General features: G+C 37.1%; 2 protein-coding genes across 5 annotated transcripts; both read right to left on the bottom strand.

Moving 5' to 3' along the window:
* Window positions 1-820: 820 nt before the first annotated feature.
* Window positions 821-4482, bottom strand: CIB22 (LYR family of Fe/S cluster biogenesis protein). Of its 3 annotated transcripts, none has more exons than XM_059601935.2 (6): window positions 4254-4482; window positions 4090-4131; window positions 2853-2934; window positions 2150-2205; window positions 1475-1547; window positions 821-1149 (listed from the first exon to the last, which is right to left on the bottom strand). In XM_059601935.2, the coding sequence occupies exons 1-5, from the start codon at window positions 4383-4385 to the stop codon at window positions 1506-1508; spliced, it is 354 nt and encodes a 117-aa protein (XP_059457918.1). In that variant the 5' UTR covers window positions 4386-4482; the 3' UTR covers window positions 821-1149; window positions 1475-1505. The 3 variants fall into 3 exon arrangements, with proteins under 3 accessions (XP_059457918.1, XP_059457910.1, XP_059457925.1); XM_059601927.2 differs by having other exon boundaries at window positions 821-1048; XM_059601942.2 differs by having other exon boundaries at window positions 821-1040.
* A 1442-nt stretch (window positions 4483-5924) lies between these two features.
* Window positions 5925-16674, bottom strand: LOC132176304 (kinesin-like protein KIN-7E). 2 transcript variants are annotated; one of them, XM_059588482.2, is made up of 17 exons: window positions 16113-16674; window positions 15749-15934; window positions 14722-15101; window positions 13018-13107; window positions 12827-12927; window positions 12603-12716; window positions 12438-12519; window positions 12295-12362; window positions 12130-12195; window positions 11863-11987; window positions 9753-10089; window positions 8700-8801; window positions 8434-8613; window positions 8122-8340; window positions 7625-8008; window positions 6843-7162; window positions 5925-6495 (listed from the first exon to the last, which is right to left on the bottom strand). In XM_059588482.2, the coding sequence occupies exons 3-17, from the start codon at window positions 14939-14941 to the stop codon at window positions 6174-6176; spliced, it is 2730 nt and encodes a 909-aa protein (XP_059444465.2). In that variant the 5' UTR covers window positions 14942-15101; window positions 15749-15934; window positions 16113-16674; the 3' UTR covers window positions 5925-6173. The 2 variants fall into 2 exon arrangements, with proteins under 2 accessions (XP_059444465.2, XP_059444457.2); XM_059588474.2 differs by having other exon boundaries at window positions 8122-8613; window positions 16113-16673.
* Window positions 16675-18160: the final 1486 nt, after the last annotated feature.

Here is an 18160-nt window from a genome sequence, read left to right as displayed (position 1 = left end):
GGGTGGCCGTAACCACCCTTTGCCCATCTGGCCATTTTTGCACCCCTAATTTTTTTTTTTTTTTTCATAAAAAATTAAAAAAAAAAATAGGGGCAATATGGGAATTTTAGGATAATATTGGTTGAATTGAAAAAAAAATTAAAACTTTATAAGGGTGGGTTGCAAAAATTGAAACTTTGATGTTCGAATTGAAAAACGCTGTCAACTTTTGGGGGGTAAACTGTAATTTTTTCATAAATAATTTATGTCAATTACAGTGACTAATTTAGGCCAACTACAGTGACTATTCATGTCGTATTAAAGTAAAATCAAAGGTACGGTTATTGAGATATTTCAAAAGAAAAAAAAAAAAAAAATAGTCCGTGGAGTCAAATTCGGTTAAAAATTTGTTTTTATTCGCTCATTAATTTTACTTTAATACGACATGAAACAATTTGTATTTAGGCCAAATACAGTGACTAATTATTTATTTATTCAAAAAAAAAAATTGTATTTATTCGCCTATTGGTTTTTTTTTTTTTTTTTTTTTTTTTTTTGTATTTTTCACTTTTTTATTTTTACCATTATTTTATTATTTTATTTGTTAAAAGAATATGGGCATTATAGGAATATAAAAAAATAAATGGCCTTTTTGATACATTTTGATAGTTTGGGAGCTACTTTAGTACATTTTGAACATCATGTGGCTATATTGCAAACAGCTGGTAGGTGCTTAATTTTGTAAATATGTTCAAGTTGCAATTTTTTTCATGTCGACCCTGATTAATGCTGCATTGTTGACCATTGCAGGCTGGGAAAAATGCAGCGGACGGGAGGGATGGAATGAATAAAGTTGTTCATTAAACAAGTTATGCTGAACTTGCAATTTATGTAGCTTGTTAAACAGATCCATTTCAAGGGAAAGCCAAGTACACATTAATGAGCAACTAGGCATATCTCAAAACATTCAAAGTTCAAAGCCACCATCTGAGCGTCACATAAGAAACACATCAAAGACACCAGAGCCTTGATCATCATCATCAGTCATTGATCATCTCGATCTGCAACACTAACAAAATAACAAAGAAAACATCAAAACGAGATCTTATACAAAGGAGAGAGACCAAGCCCTTCCATTTGATCACCATTGGCAGTACTAGATGGGTTTGTCTGTGCATGTCAATAGGGAACACGTCACCAAAAATAAATTCTTGAGGGGAATGAGCAACAAGACGCATTGATATCTTAGATAATATTTTCCAAACAAATCAGGACCACCAATCTCAAAGAACCAAATCTAACTTGACCTAAGATTTCATAGCTCTCTATCTCATATTTATTCAACCCCGTTGAAATGATTTGTGCACTTGGTACTAAAAACAATGTTCTCACTACACAATTTGGAAGTTCAAAAAGCTGATATAAACTACAATCTCAAATCTAAACTAACAAAAAAAAGCAGCACGTATCACATGCAACTAATCATATTGCTAACCTTTATTTATTGCCATTGAAAGGAAGCAGGTTTAGTCATTATCTTCTCGACCATAGTTGTATACTATCTCAATCTGCATGAACAACAAAATATCACAACTGTGTCACAAACAAATGCAAATCACATCAACTTGCAAGAATGATGAAGTCTAGAGCCTACTAATCCACCAATCTACAATACAAACACTACACTCACAGCCTGAGAGGATAATGGAACATAAACTTAAAAAATTTTAAAAAAAGAAATAGGAAAACCAATACATGAAAAACACAACCCTTTTCTCAAACATATGGAAGTTCCCTCTTTCTTTTTCCCAACCTTCTTGCATTATAAACAACAGTTTTGGAATGCGATGTAAGAGGAATAGGTGCAACGCTCATATATTAGAATTCTTCCAAGTAGCAAAAGAAAAAATCCTTTAGGCCAACAGTTACACAATCAACATAGTTAGAAGATAAAATTGATATTTTTCAGGGGTGAAAAAAGGTGATGACCAAGTTTAAGATTACCTATCCATTTCCATATATTCCTAATTCTCCCATTGACATGAAATAGTAACTGGGATTAAGTGATTCAATATCCATATATGTGCATGGAAATGAAGAAGTAAACTATTGAAAAGAGGATGGAAAACAAATTTGATTAGCTAAGTAATGAATTATCATAATGACTTACCCCAGATGGTGGAATTGGGTTTCGCGTGAACTTGGAACCACCAGGCGCCCAAGGAACTGCACAAAACAAAGGAAAAAAAAATATACATATGATGATAGGAATAAGTGAGCTTCAAACTGCATAGGTAGACTTAAAACAAAAAATAAAAAATAAGTAATAAGCACAATTTATGACGTATGCTGAGAATCACTTAAATCATTTAAGTTCATATGACAGTAATAAGAGCAACATCAACATAACCTGAAGATAACCTAACAGAATTTAATACATAATCAACAAGCCTTCATCCTCAAGTCAAGGCATGCAAATTAGTCTAATGTCCCAAAAATTTTATGAACTCCAAATTTTACAAGCTACCATAAACTTGATATACATGTTAAGATTCAAGAATAGAGTGGATGGACTTTCTCTCTTTGTCAATAATTTTAAGACCTTTTGGAATATGGTCAAACATGCCATCAATATCTCACTGAGGTGATGCAGTACAAGTTCCTGTATTTTTAATCCTTTTTTTTTTGACATGTTCGCACAAGAGGGGGGAGGGGAATTCGAACTAGTAACCTCCACTTCATTAAGTGTGGTTCCAGCCGATTGATCTACCTCTTGGGGACTGTATTTTTAATCCTAATTTCTGAATCACAGACACCAACAAACTGCAGCCTAAACAAGATTTAGATTCTGGGGCTTCCACCATACTGCTTACCAATATAAGGATCAGGGTGCCGCCACTTATTGTAGCTAGCTTCACCATCAGCTATCAGTCTATCAATTGTGTCAGGGTCTTCCTGCAAATCCACCACCGAAATAAAATAAAACAAAATATCAGCAGACTTAGTAACAACAAAAGGAACAGAGTTAGAGTGACAAAGATGTGCTGTCAACTTCCAATATTCGAGTAAGTTAAGGGAATCATAATCATTATCAGCAACATCATATGAGTACCATTATTACAATTTGCATCACTTATACAGCTTAAACTCAGCAGACCAGTTCATTCTTTCATAATAATCAAGTAACATTATTGCAATGCCTTGAACTAGGAATGAGCTTTTCACTTTGGTATTTACAGTCAAAAGACATGGGCTTTATACATACACGAATAGGTTTACTAGAATGGAATTCTGGCATGGTTAAGATATCGTCAAACTGACATTGTTGGACTGATTACAATAAGCAGCAATCGCAGTTGTCCAAGCATGCCTGCTTATTTTATATATTAGCTTTCTAAAATATTCCTACTAAATTTGAACAACAAAACTCAGACATTCACCATGAGTATTAAGTCATCACTTATCCTAAAAGCTTAAACTAATAAAAAATAAAAAATTTAATTATTTAATTAATACTTTAATACTTTCGTTAATGTGTTTTCCCACTCCACATTTTAATTGAAAATGGGGTAAACTGTGGACTCAAAATTCATGCTTGGGACCTTACCTTTGATACCATGTTAAATCACCGATTATTTCAAAACCACAAGTACATAATATAACTATGCCACAGAAATACCTTCACACATGTCGGTTCACACGGAGTTCCTTCTCTCTATGACTATGAAAATACAACTATAATCATTCCCTGCAACTAACTACGAAAAATCTACTACGGATTTTGGTAAAATGCAGGATCTTTTAAATCCCCGACTAGGCTAAAAAAATAAGATTAAAAAAAAAAAAGCAGCAAATATCTATAAGACCGAGAAATAAAATTTATAATCAGCGAATTACACTCGTAGCAAGCCACTCTTATAAGTTACATTTTCCATTAATTATATATTTTTTTCAGCTATAATTTTCTTTTATTTTTGGAAAAAAGAAGCAAATATGCTACTACATTACTATACTATGAGCCAAAAATATCAATTTCTCTTTTTCTTTTTTTTTCTGTAGAAAAATAAACTATATACAGACAAATAGAAGGAAATTTTGAAGAGAACGAACCACGTGTTTGTTGGCGTCGAAACGCTCGCGGAGTTCTGAAGCCTGAAACAGAGAAAAATCATAAATTGAAAAGGTCAAAAGTAAGACGAGCTGAGATTACAACGAGATCAGATTGGAAATGGAATAGATTGTGAAGAACGACGATCGTGAGGGTGAGTGATTACATCTTGGTAGAAGATGTGGCGATGGACGGCCCAGTTGAGCTTGTCCTTGAGAGCTCGCCTGTACAGGATCCGAACCCTCTCCCTCTGCGCTGCTCTCCGAGCGAAGTACCCTGCTGTGGAGGTCACGCTCATCTCTCTCTCTCTCTCTCTCTCTAGATTCTTCGTCCTTCTCTCTCTCCGCTTGCTCGCTCACCTTCAGGTTGGATTTGTCAAAGGCAGTGATGCGAGAACGACACCATTTCCACGAGTCCCTTTTGTGATTGGCCCAATAGGCCTCCTATGCGGATGGGTTAAGATCCAAAGAAAACAGACTGTGGCCCATTAAGTTTTTTTTTTTTAATTTAATTCTTTTTTAATTGGCCCATTAAGTTATTTTGTAGTTCTATTCTATCCACGGACTTTTTGCTTTTAGGCATCCTCCATGGAGTTTCTAGATTTGTTAAGATAATTTTATAATTAGGGTTCTTTAATTATTTATTTTGGGAAAATTACATTTTTGGTCTTGTGGTTTGTGATTTGCACTTGTACCAAACTCGTCCTGGGGTATCAAAAGTACCTTGAAGATCACTCTGGTTGCAAATTGTGCAAAATAGTTAATGTCATCCAATCGTTTGACGAAAACCGCTAGATGCTGATGTAAATTTACGTTATAACCAATTGCATAGGTACACATGGCATAACAAATGAGTCATGCCACATTAAAAACATGTTATTAACACCTATAAGTATTAGGTCACGACATTTAAAAAAGTAGCACATAGCACCTTATCTCAATTGTTTAGATTTTATTATGTATGTGTAAATCAATTAAAAGTATATATTGTAATAGAAAATAACTTCTATAAGGTGTTGGTACAAATCAAGACCTTTGTGCTTTCCAATAAGAGCATGACAAATCAGCGTGAAACACCATAACAAAAATAAGTATAAACACCTAATTTATTTTTACTAATAACTCATATGCGTTAAAACAAGAGATATTCTATAATAAAATTTTCATATTTTTCCTACCTAAACCCACCGCCAACTACAAACCCACCACATGCTAGCCCAGACGACGCCGGCCAACCTAGATCACGCCACGTCGGCTGGTCCGGGTAATTATGACAACAAAATCCAAACCGTTTAATTAAAGATTAGAATTAAGATTTTATAAAGTTCACAATAAACTAGCCTTAGAAAATCTAGAGAATCTTGATCCCTTCCAAACAATGTTAAGAAAATTATCTTTCCTGACTATTTTTATTCTTCAAATTTTTGCTTGTCTATGTTTGAATAATTAAAATCAGAAGATGAAATTATGAAATCAAGATGATTTGTCGTGCAATTAGGTCATAGGGTTGGACCCATTAGATAGGAATGGGGATTAATTTCTATACAATTGGTTTGATTGGTTCTGTGATGTGTTGAGATATGATTGGTTCATTGATTTTGATGTAATAAGATCCTCTCCATTTCCATTTCATCTAACAGTATACAATAGTGCAGAAAAAAAAAAAAAGAAAAAATCATTCACAAATCAATGCTGCCGACAGAGTGCCATGTAATTATGTAATCAGTAAGTTGTGAGATCATCTCACTGTTTCATAAACACTATTTAGAGAGAGAGAGAGAGAGAGAGAGAGAGAGGGGGGGGGGGGGGGTGGGGGGAGACTTTGCAGACACCAGAAATTGACAAGCATATATTATTATATTCGTGAAAGATACAACAAAACCAGAAAGCCAGATTACCAAAACCAAATGTAGCTTTCTAACCTAAGCAAGATTAAGTGAGATTTGAAGAGTTGCTATTACAATCAAAGACAATCTGCCTCAATCTGGATCGTGAAAAAGAATGCTAAAGGGGCAGTCGAATTGAACAAATCACCTCTACAATTGTACATGTATGGGGGGGGGGGTGGGGGGGTGCATAAGGCAAGCTTACACAAGGGATGCCCTGCCGTTTTTCCAGCTAAAGGTTCGCCGCTTTGCGAGTGTAGGTTTGAAGCTAAGCCCAAACATCTCTTTGAGTGCCCGCCCCTGCTCTACAAACCTGATAAGCTTTGCAACAATGGCTGCACTCTCTATGATGTGATTCATATTGTTGGTGTTGCTCCATAGTTGGTTGGCCAACTGTAGCCTCCGCCGCTTTGAGTCCAACGAAATACCCCACCTCTGGAAAAGTCTCTTTCTCTCTACTTCTGGAAACCTTTTCTGCATCAGCTTGCTCAGCATCTCTCTCTCACGACCAAGAGCCTTCATGCTGTCTCGCCACATAACCATGTTAGTTTCATACACATAAAACAATACATGAATTTTAATTTCTACTTGGCCTTTGATTGGAGGGAGGAAAGTTCTAAGAAAAATTGGGAACTTCAATAACATTTAATTAAGAAAGTTAAATAGGTATCCATTGAAAATTTTCTGATCCCAAACTTTCAGATTTAGATTCATTGGGTTTTTTTCAAAGACATGGCAAGCAAAAACTCTCTTGGTCAGTTCTATACTGAATTTTATATTCTAGTTTGGATACATTATTAGGATGCAACTTCTCGAAAGATGATTATGCATACAGGGGAGAGAGAGGCAGAGAGAGAGAAGAGAGACAACCTTGAAGCCAGTGTGAGAGTCCGACCATCTTCCACAGTCTTACTTCCATTAGAAAATGTTTCCTTGAGGAAAGACAGTCTCCTTAGCTCCACCCCTAAGTAAATGGAATCCGTTGGATCACCTTTGAAGAGCAGGAAGAAGTAGGTTCTGTGGACTAATGACACATGGCAAGTTTTCCATAGTTCAAGAATCATTTTCTGCTGCCTCTCAAATTCCAGAGGCCAGTCTGAAGGGGTTTCCAGTGCTGGAAGCATTGGATCAACTCCTACATCTTTCACAGACTTTCCAAACTTATCAACCGTTTGTCCTGTTTCCTGAACCTAGCATGTGTACACAAAATGGAGGAAGCAAAATTCATGAGAGACACAACCTCGCCCAAGGTTACTAAAATTTGCAATTTACAATTCTAATAATATCTGTCAAGACTCTACAGGCGTAACATGAGTATGATACATAATTCGTTATGCAAAAGTGCTCCAGCCAACATGTACTTCTTGACATGGATCATCGTAGCAACAGTCTTCAGTTCTTCCCACCCCTTGTTGACATAGTACGATAAACTTCCCAAGTAAAACATATCAAAAGGATAAGAGAAATGTCTAATGTTCAATTTCACATTCTGTTGAATTCATTAACACCACTGATATATGCCACAAGGAACAACTAAATGGCATATGCAAAAAATAAGATGACTACTTGTAGATGAAAATAAAAATAACATTTCTGAGAAAGTAATATTAGAACTAAAAAGTCAAAATACAAGCAAATAGGTATCTTCTTACCTGACCATCAACAAGTTGCTTCTCGTAATCAAGTTTGGCCATTTCCTTTAGTCCTGCAACAAAAGTGTGGATGCCAGGAATTTCCTCATCGGCAGAAGTTCTGATGCTGTGTGTTCTTAGCTCATCTATGGAAGCACTTTCAAAAGAAGATTGAGAATCATTTCTTGACAAGCTCGAAGTGTTGGAACCATAAGTTAATAAAGGTAACTTCCTTCTGAGACCTTCTGGTCTTCCAGGGAAACCTTTCTCCAATCCATTAGGTGGGGTACTCTCAATTTGTTCTGCTGTCTCAGGAAAGGAAGAATCAGTCATGAGATTTGCCCTACAGCTCCAGCTCCTAGTTAACTTAAGGCCTCCAGAACTTGTCATACCAGCTACCATGGCCTGCAGAGATGGTTTAACAGGGTAAGAACTGACAAGAGAATCAATAGTCATTTGTATATTGTGGAGTTTCTACTCCAACGCAAAATATGCAAGACCATTTTTATTTGACTTACTTCTCTATTTCCATTCAGAGGAGTCAACATCAGTTCCTGGCCACTTGCATCTCCATCCCCAGAAACACTCAAAGCCAGTGTTTCTTCATTTTCATCAGTTCTTAAGGCATGGGATTCAGAGTTCTTGTTCTTCCTCGACTCTTCCATTTCGATACATCTAACTTCCTTGCAGTAGTCATCAGGATCTTCTGCAGTCCCAACTGCAGTCTCCTCTTGACTCTGGATAAAACCAGATCTAATAAATTTATCTCCAATTGACAGTGGTGAAGAGGTATCATCGGAAAGAGAATGGTCTTCAGTGTTATCCCGAACCTGGTAGGAGGGGTCCTCAGGATTGCTCCTGCTGTCTCCATCATAATAATGAGGATTGTTAAACTTTCGGGTACCTCCATTTGGATAATATGAACCAGCCACACTTGATGACTCTGACACTGAACAATCATCATCCGACAGGTCTTCCTCTTGTGATTTATGATGATCACTAATACTGGCCTGATTGAGAAGAAACCAAGAGTTAGCAGTTTGAACAGCATTCTGAAGATGCATTGAAACTGTATGATAACTAGGAAATTATGTACTTGTCTTGAATTCTGTTCATTTCCAACCATGCGTAGCAAATCCTGAACCCGAGATTCAGCAAGATCTCGTTGCTTAGTTAGCTCTCTAATCTCCTTCTCCATCTGCATGATAGATAACCATATAACCAATTAGTCAATACCTAACAAGCTGCTTGCTCTTTATAATTTGTATGCATCTTTCTCCACCATATCCTAGTGTCAATGCTATAAGTTGGTTATATGTTAGCTTCTAAAGAAAATCTTGGTGTAAAATGTTTTAGGTAGTGTGTGCAATTAGATCATATGATTAGTTAGCCTCCTGGATTATGTTAAATAGAATTTTCAGAAAGTGTGAGATACAGCATGGGCACTGGCACAGTTTGAGTCAGATGCAGCTACTTATGGAAACAAACCTATCACATGTAGCCAACTAAAGAAAAATGAAAACAACTGTAATTAGTCAAGTGCTCCTTAGAGTACTTTAGTCTCTTCAGCTACTACGTGGAACTTTCAGAAAGAAAATGTGACTTGTCTATATTCAATATGATTTCTAACACACTTTATTTTATCTTCGAATTATCAAGTTATCTCGGAATTATCAAGGAATCTGGTCAAACATATAAACAGGTACTGAATTTGGCATTGTAGATGCATGCATGACGTACATAGACACCCACACCTTAGATGAGTGACCGAGTCCAAGAAACACAGTTCAGTCTTGTGAGAGCAACAATTTATTTAATTTTGTTTGTGGTTAAGGTTATGTAGGCATTGCAGGTATGTTGAACTTTGTTTCATATAAAGCTTCAGAGTCTTATCACTAGGCATTTTTCATTCCATTCTTATTTCCTACCCTTTCCCCCACCACCCCCCAAAAAAAAAAAACCACACAGGCGGCAAGCCAAACATGGTATATCTTTTTTCTTCTTTTTTTTTGGCTCATAAACACCGTAAAATCTGTAAATGTTATGAAATTAGACAGCATTTTGGGGAAATTTATGTGTGTGTGTTGGTTGGGGGGGGGGGGGGGGGGGGGGAGGGAGAGAGAGAGAGAGAGAGAGAACAAGTCATAACCTTTTCAATCCGGAGATCTTTCTTTCTCAGCAGTGCACCATAATCAGAAGTTGATGAAGCAGGGGCGGGAGTTCTCAACTCACTCTCCAATCTAGCCAGCTCTTTCTGCAAATGCTTAACCAAGGCCTTATCAGACATGACAACATTGACCTGTGCTTTCGTTGTCACTTCTTTTGCACAACAAGCAAACAAAAGAGTGTTTCTTGTTTGCTCAACATGGGTTCGTGCAGGACTCAAAGTGCAAATGATGGCAGTTCTAGCATTGCCACCCAAGCAAGGCTGCAGTATGCGTGTTAGCTTAGAATCTCTGTAATTGATGTGTCCATGTCTTCCCTTACTGCATCAAATCATATAGCCAGAAAATGAAGCTAGAAGTAATGTATTTATCTCTATTTACATGTTAATTAACAGATAACTTGAGAAAGGCAGGAAAATCAAGCAAATGAGCTCACATGAGAGAAAGAAAGAGTGATGAAGTGATGATAAGTGAACAATTCTGTGTGTCTATGTGAAATAAGCCAATGATAGATGAACAAGGTTATGTTTAGTTTCTTAAAGGGCATAAGGTTGCTTATATTCGCACCATACAGAGAAACTACTCTACCTTCCAATATTTTTTAATTGATTTCCATCACAGATAGTATGCGAAAAGTGACAGAAAAATTATTCGGAGGCAATAATGTAACAAGAAGTTATCTTCCAGAATTATCAATGTCATGCATTTGAAGAAAACCTCCGGTAATTCTTACTGCATGCAACATCCTACACAACATGCCAAAAGCAACCAAGTTTCAGTTTATGTGATAGTTAATTAATAGGTGAAATAGAGTCAAGGTATTGCTATTGATCCAGAAAAATTAAGTTCTATGTGCAATGAAGTAAACATTATCAGTACGGTTTATTAAATTTTGCCCGCCTAAACTACCACTTCATTTTCACACCTCTAAACTACGATTTGCTACAACTCACAAACCCAAACTATCACTTTGTTAAACCCAAACGATCACTTTGTTACGAGTAGGTACCCAATTAAGATATAGACATTAAAATATGGATAGAAATACATGCCTGCCCATTTATTTTTCCGAAAATGTCCTCATTTTGATAGTATCAAAAGACAAAATTACCCAGCACATTGGTTTGATATAAAATAATATCGGTTCCTCAAAATACCTCCATTTTATTTTACAAAATGCCCAAATGCAATTAAAATTATTAATTAAATCTTCAGTCAATCAAGTGCAGGTTCTTCACCATTTGCGTATTTCATTGATCATTTTCTGGGTAAAATATCCTTTATCAGCAACCTGATTCCCTCAATCCAATCCATCTTCTTTGTCAAGACTCTTACTGATTTTTGAAAGCTTTTCACTGGCTTTCTCAGATAGACCAATGAAATTGGCCCTAATTTGCAAACTCCCTCCACAACAAAGGTTGCTGCACGATCACTCCCTCCCCAACACCAGTGACCCCCTTCACCTAAGCTTGCTGTCTTCTCTGCATCCCTTCCCAGCCATTGTGAAAAAAAGGAGAGACCCATATTTTTACACGGCCATCATGAAAGATAAAGAAGTGAGAACCATATATTAAATCCCTTTCTTTGTTTTTTTTACTTTGTCAAGAAATGTTAAACAGTGCATTTCAATTCAATTGGGGGTAAGTTTGTCAGGAAAAAAAATGCTCCAGTGTCCCGTGCCCAGGCACGTAATGCATTTTCTATCCATATATGCATATATTTGACTCAGGAACCTATTCATAACAAAGTGGTAGTTTGGGAGAGCGAGTTGCAATGAGTCGTAATTTATGGGTGTAAGTGCAAATTAGGGGGTAATTTAGAGGGGAGGGGGGGGGGGGGTGTGGGGGGCAAAAAATATAGTTACCTTATCAGTAACTAACCAATAGTCGTAACCACAACCTTAAGTAATGATAGATTAAAAAATGGAGGGGGGGGGGGCAAAATAGAGTTAGGGGGGGGGCAAAATAGAGTTACCTTATCAGTAACTAACCAATAGTCGTAACCACAACCTTAAGTAATGATAGATTAAAAAATTCACAAGCTAAGGAACGAATTTGCAGGAGAATATTGTTAAGAAAGGAAGAATTAGACAACCTTAGCTTGCGAATAACAGTTCCCAGAGTAAGTAAACTACGGTTTATGTGGCAACCTTCTTTCAATCTTGCCCCAGCTGATAATGCTTGAGATGCACGCTCGCTTCCCGCCAAATCTATAAAATTCTGCAAACAAACATAGGCATAAAATTTTTATCAGCCTAATTATTTTTTGTATTTTAATTTTGTGAATTAGAATCTTCTAATAAAATTCACAGGCAATGTTTTATTGATTGAACAACAGATTGAAAAGAACATAAATCTATACCACACTTGCTGCAAGGGTGGTTGAATTGCCTTTGCCTAAGAACTCACGAGCAGAACTTTCAATTGTCTACAAGAGTCAACACCCAAAGAATATTTACATAAAAAATTCTAGAACAATGCATATAAAAAGTGAACGCTCTAATGAGAAGAGGAAGGAGAGGCAAACCAATTTGATAATTTGGTGAGATCTGGAACTTCTCTCATTCAGCGAGGTCTCCCCTATCTGTCTTTGAGCTGCAATTATACAACAAATTATATAAAGATACAAAATATTAAAATTTAACAGCAGGATTTTGTAAAATGCTTTACCTTCGCAAATGGAAAGGAGTTCCTTTAAATGGCTCCAATCCCTCAAAATTTCTTCTGTGACTTTCTCCACGACAGTCCCTCGCTGATGAAAATGAGATATCACAAGATAAATTTGTATACACGGATATACTCATGGGACGAATTTACAAGATAACTGACATTCACCTCAGGATCATCTAGCAGCCTAAGAGGAGTATTATCTTCACTAAGGAGGTCTCTGACAGCTTCATTGTATATCTCAATGGCTGAGAACTTCAAAACAAAAGCTCTTTCTTCATGCTGAAATAATGACAACAATCTTTATGTTAACAAGGTCCACAAACAAGGATGTTTGTGAAGCATAAAAACTTCTAATGGAACAAACATATCACGTTTGTAGTTTTTATTACCCTGTGTATATAATCAAATATATCTGCCACTGTATGCTCAGTTATTCCAACCATGGTGTATGTCTTTCCACTGCTTGTTTGCCCATACGCAAAAATACTTGCTGAAAACACAAAATTGTGGAAACATTTCACTTGTTAAGTAATAAGCGACATACAGAAAACAAACAGCCATGATACCAAATTATACTTACAGTTAATACCGCTGACAACTGAAAGAGCAATTGCTTTGGCTCCTTCCTCGTATACCTGCCTTGTAGAACAGTCACCTCGAAATACTCTGTCTATCACCCAAACATGGCCAAAGAAAAAGATATGGGATAACATACACCAACCCTATGAAAATATGAACTCTGAATAATACGACTGTTGAATGAAAACTGCTTTAAAATTCAACCCAAAGAAAGAACACCTATCTTGAAGTTTGATGCATTGGAAAGATCTAAGACTAGTTTCGACACTTGAACCTATAATGGAATTTATGGGATAGGAAGAGGTAAATTTAATTATTTAATCAATACTTTAACATTCCCCCTCACATGTAGGCTGAAACTTCCTTTTAATCGGTGAGATCCAACACATGAAATATTTTAATTAAATGGAGGTTGAATGATGGAGTCAAGCTTCAAAATCAAGATCTTTAGCTCTAATACCATGTTAAATCACCACTTGTCCTAAAAGTTTAAGCTGATAGAAATAGATAAATTTAATTATTATTTTTTTGATAAGTAATGTTTATATATCAAAAGCGCAGAGGGGCGCAACCCTAGTACACAAGGAGTATACAAGAGCACCGCCTAACTACAAGAAGAGAAAAGAACAAGAAAATCAAGATAGCTAATCACTAAAGGAGCGAGCCAAGCTGCTGTCCAAATGAAAAGAGTGTAAAAGAAGAAGGCCGTGAGCTCCTCCAAGGATTTCTCAGAATCCTCAAAGCATTTCTCATTCCTTTCTAACCATAAACACCACATGAAGCATTGAGGAACCATTTTCCACACAACAGCACTCTAAGAATGACCTCCCAACCACCAACAAGCAAACAAACCCGCCACACTGCTAGGCATGACCCATGACAATCCAAACCGACTGAAAATAGCATACCATAAAGAACTAGCAATCTCACAGTGAAGAAGAAGATGATCGATAGTCTCTCCATCCAATTTGCACAAGCAACATCTATTGATCACAATAAGATTTCTCTTTCTAAGATTGTCAATGGTAAGGATCTTCCCTAACACCGCCATCCAAGTGAAGAAAGCCACTCTTGAAGGTGCCTTGGTACGCCAAATACTCTTCTAAGGAAAAGGACTAGCTTCTTTGCTTGCAAGAATATTGTAGAATGATCCAACATCGAATTTCCCTTTGCTAGACGAAACCCACCAAATTTTGTCCTCCCCTTCCCTACTCATTCTATGTGAATACAACAAAGTATAGAACGAAACTAGCACTTCCAATTCCCAATCATGCACCAACCGAAATAAACTAACATTCCATTGAAGTGTCCCACCCGTGAAATCCATGTTAGCAGCAATAGACGCATCTTTTACACTAGCTATGTTGTATAGGCCTGGAAAAACTTCCTTGAGAGAAATCATCTTTTACACTAGGTAAATTTAATTATTTAATTAGTACTTTAACAGGATGAACATGCACTTAGAGAAATCATGAAAGTACTTTTGGTCTAATTAGCCAAGAATTAGAATTTAAGGAGAGTAGAGAAAATATCCCTAGGCAAATATGACTGCAATGTAATTCCCAACCATCTACAAATTCAACTAGACCCCAGCAAAATTTAACCACGAGGCATGGAAATGTGGATCCCCCGCAATTTAACCCCAGGAAACATTGAAAAAGATTTGCAGTGAACGAAGTAAAGATATAGATGAACATGTCCTTACCAAATGTATAGGTGCTTGGAAATGTGGATCCCTCACGCAAGGTGTTCCGGTATAAGATTGTGGTGTCATTGATGCATTCCCAGTCTGCTGCTTCATTAGATGCAGTCTCCTTCTCGCTCAAAGGCCTCAACCGCACCAGAACAAGAATCTTCTCCTCACGACCACTCATTGCTTGTATCTTCTCCCACTTCATTAGCTCTTCCCCACCTATAGCTCCCATTTTCTCACTCCCCAGTTTCTACCAGTAGCTCGTCAAAACCCAACAGCCAATTCAATCAATTTAAAACCATATTCCAAAACTCCCAAAGAGGAGAAACGAGGCTAGCGGTCCAGTACTCTCAGTTGCTTTTGCTTTTCAAAAATGCAAGATGGCTTTATATCTGCAAAATAAAAAAAAATAAAAAAAATAAAAAGATATTAGGCCCTTCATTATCTGCAACAAGAAGCTAATCATGGTTGTTAACCAACCAACCTCAAAAGGCTAAGGAACCACCAAAAAAAAAAAAAACACAAATTAAGGTTACATCAGCACCAACAAGCAGACCATGCGTTTTATCCAACAACCCAAAAAAGAAAAAAAAAAATATATATATATATATATATATATATATTAAAAAAAAAAAAAAAAAAACACGTTTTATTTTTATATCTGCAAAAACAAGCAAATTATGAGTATCATCCAAGCACCCAACAAAATAGAAAAGCGTAAAAGTTGTGATTAAACTCACTTTGATGATTCTTTGGTTCCAAGCTTTATTCCAAACAAGAAAAGACATGGATTCTAAACTGTTTTTATTTTTCCCTTTTTTTTTCTTTCCTTCAACAACGCTCAATGGCATGTAAGAAAAGAAAAACTTACTGCAGTGGCTACCCACTACGCTTGAAGACGAAGCAACGGAAATCACATAAATTTCCAATGGCCATCCAAGTTTGGAACGTTCCAAATAAACTGGCCCCCCAACCTACCACCCATCTCTCTCTGATTAATCATTTACAAGCACAACATTTTTTACTCCGTGAAGTTTACCTCTGGCTTGTTTGTCCTTTTCAGGAAACCGTTAGCGAAGAGCACAGCTCCAAAAATCCAATTCGTTCGGCAATGCAGCTCCCAGATATTATTCTCTGAGTCTGAGCCCCACAAACGTCACCGTTTCCGCCTCCTCTCTGAACCCTCTGCTACTCTCTCTGCTCGCTCTTCCTCGAACTCCGTGCTCTGCAACGCCAAAATCCAAAGCCGCTTCAGAAACCAATATATAAATCTGAAGAGGCATTTTTAACGTTTTTATACAAACCCCCGAATTTCGTGCATTTAAATCCAACGGTAAAATCCTTCAATAAAAAAATTAAAAATAAATAAAAACCTAACGCCCCTTCAAATCCAAACGATTTACCTCACGAATCTCCTAGATACGCTTCGAACTTCGAATAAATTGAAAATCAGAAGTGGCCAGTAGATCTTCAAAAGCTTTTTTTATAAGGTTTACAATTTCACCAAGCTAAGCAAACTTGCTGAGAACGAGGAAAACAAATACAAGTATCCAAATACGTAGCTTCCAAGCGCAAATTTGTAGGAAAATCAGAGACGACGAAGCTTCTACGCTGGAATAAAGCGGTGAAAATTGGAAAAAGGAAAGAAACTGTGAGAAAAAGGAAGGAAATGAAAAACGGAAAGGAGTTTGATGGAACAGTGAGAATCGGCGAAATCTCGCCCTCCACGATCTCGACAACAACAACAAAACCGAAAACAATGTGCGCGGCTGTGAGAGAGAGTCGGTTCCAAGCTTCAAACACCTCAACTGTTACTCCCTCTCTCTCTCTCTCTCTCTCTCTCTCTGTCTCTCTGTGAATGTGCCAAGGCGCCTGGGAAATCAGATGGAGCGTCAACGTCGTTGAGGTTTCTGTATGCGGAGCTATGGGGAAGGATGGGGTAATTTACCGTTTCGCCCTTGCTTTGTTTTTTCCCAAAGCTGAGGTGAAATTCGGTCGAGTCACGTGATAAAGAGAGATATATAAAGCTAGCTAACTTCGCGCCACGTGGGTTGTACGTTTTTATCACGTACATTGGGATTTCACCGCTCATCACCGTACAATTGGTTGCCTTTTCCTTCCGGGTGAATGTCCACCGTCCGATTTTATCTTTGGATCTTTAATTTCACCATCATTGTGCTAACCAAAAGCGGTTCTGTGGCCAACCACTAGCGTTGCTTTATTCGGATGAGATAATCTTACTTTAAGGTAGGGGTGTCAAAAATTACCGGGGAACCGGAACCGGAACCGGAAAACCGGGAAACCGGAAAACCGGAAACCGGGAAACCGGGGTCCCGGTTCCGGTTCCGGTTTGAAAAATCTAAAAACCGGGTACCCCGGTTCCGGTACCGGTTTTTGGTACCCGGTTTTTACCGGGAATACCGGAACCGGGTTTCCATTTTATTTAATAATATTTATATATTATTATATTTATATATTAATATATATATTATATATATTAATATTTTTTACACTTAGGTTTAGGTTTAGGGTATTTTAAAAAATTAAATTTTTATTTCTAAGGCCCAAATAGGCAGAAACAATGATTTTTTAGGATTTTTGGATTTTTTAAGGTTTATTTTTTAATTATTTGGAACAATCACAACAAAGCCCCTTTAATTTAGACAAAGAAACTAATAGATTTTTAAAAAAATGGGCCAACTTATGAAAAAAAAAATTGGCTTATTTTAGGCCCAATACTTAAAATAAGCCCAAAAATCAATTTTTTAAAAAAACCGGTTATCGGACCGGGTAATACCGGAACCGGCCGGTAAACCGGGACCCCGGTTAACCGGGGTCCCGGTTCCGGTTCCGGTTTCTCAAAATTGAGAACCGGGGTACCCCGGTTCCGGTTCCGGTTTTGGCCAAAAACCGGGAAACCGGACCGGGTTGACACCCCTACTTTAAGGTGATTCCGAGCAGTTATCACTGTTTATCCAAAAATTAAATAGGTCTGAAATAATAAATTTAATATATATATATATATATATATATATATATATATATTTTACATATAAAAGCCTATTTGTGTTTATATTTAGGGTTAAATACTCCAAAACTCCCTGGAGCTTCACAACTTTATTTTTTCTCCCCTGGGGTTTCATTTTTATCACAGGAGGTCCCTGTGGTTTTGATAAGTGACCAAATTAGTCCATCTGTTAGTTGACCGTTAGTTGACCGTTAAACTGACACGTGGACCAATCAGACGTCGACACGTGGCACATATATTAATTTTTTTTTTAATTAAAAAAAATGTTTTTTTTTTTAAAAAAAATTAAAAAAAAAAAAAAAAATGGGACGAAACAGGAGGTGGCTCGGCCACCCCCTTGGCAATTTGGGGGTGGCCGAGGCCATGGGGGTGGCTCGTGGGTACCGGGGGTGGTTTCGGCCACCCCCATCCGACCAGATGGGG

This window comes from Corylus avellana, chromosome 2 (assembly GCF_965113065.1).
Source record: "Corylus avellana chromosome 2, dhCorAvel1.hap1.2, whole genome shotgun sequence".
NCBI classification, from domain to species: domain Eukaryota; kingdom Viridiplantae; phylum Streptophyta; class Magnoliopsida; order Fagales; family Betulaceae; genus Corylus; species Corylus avellana.
This window is presented reverse-complemented; position numbering and strand designations above follow the sequence as displayed.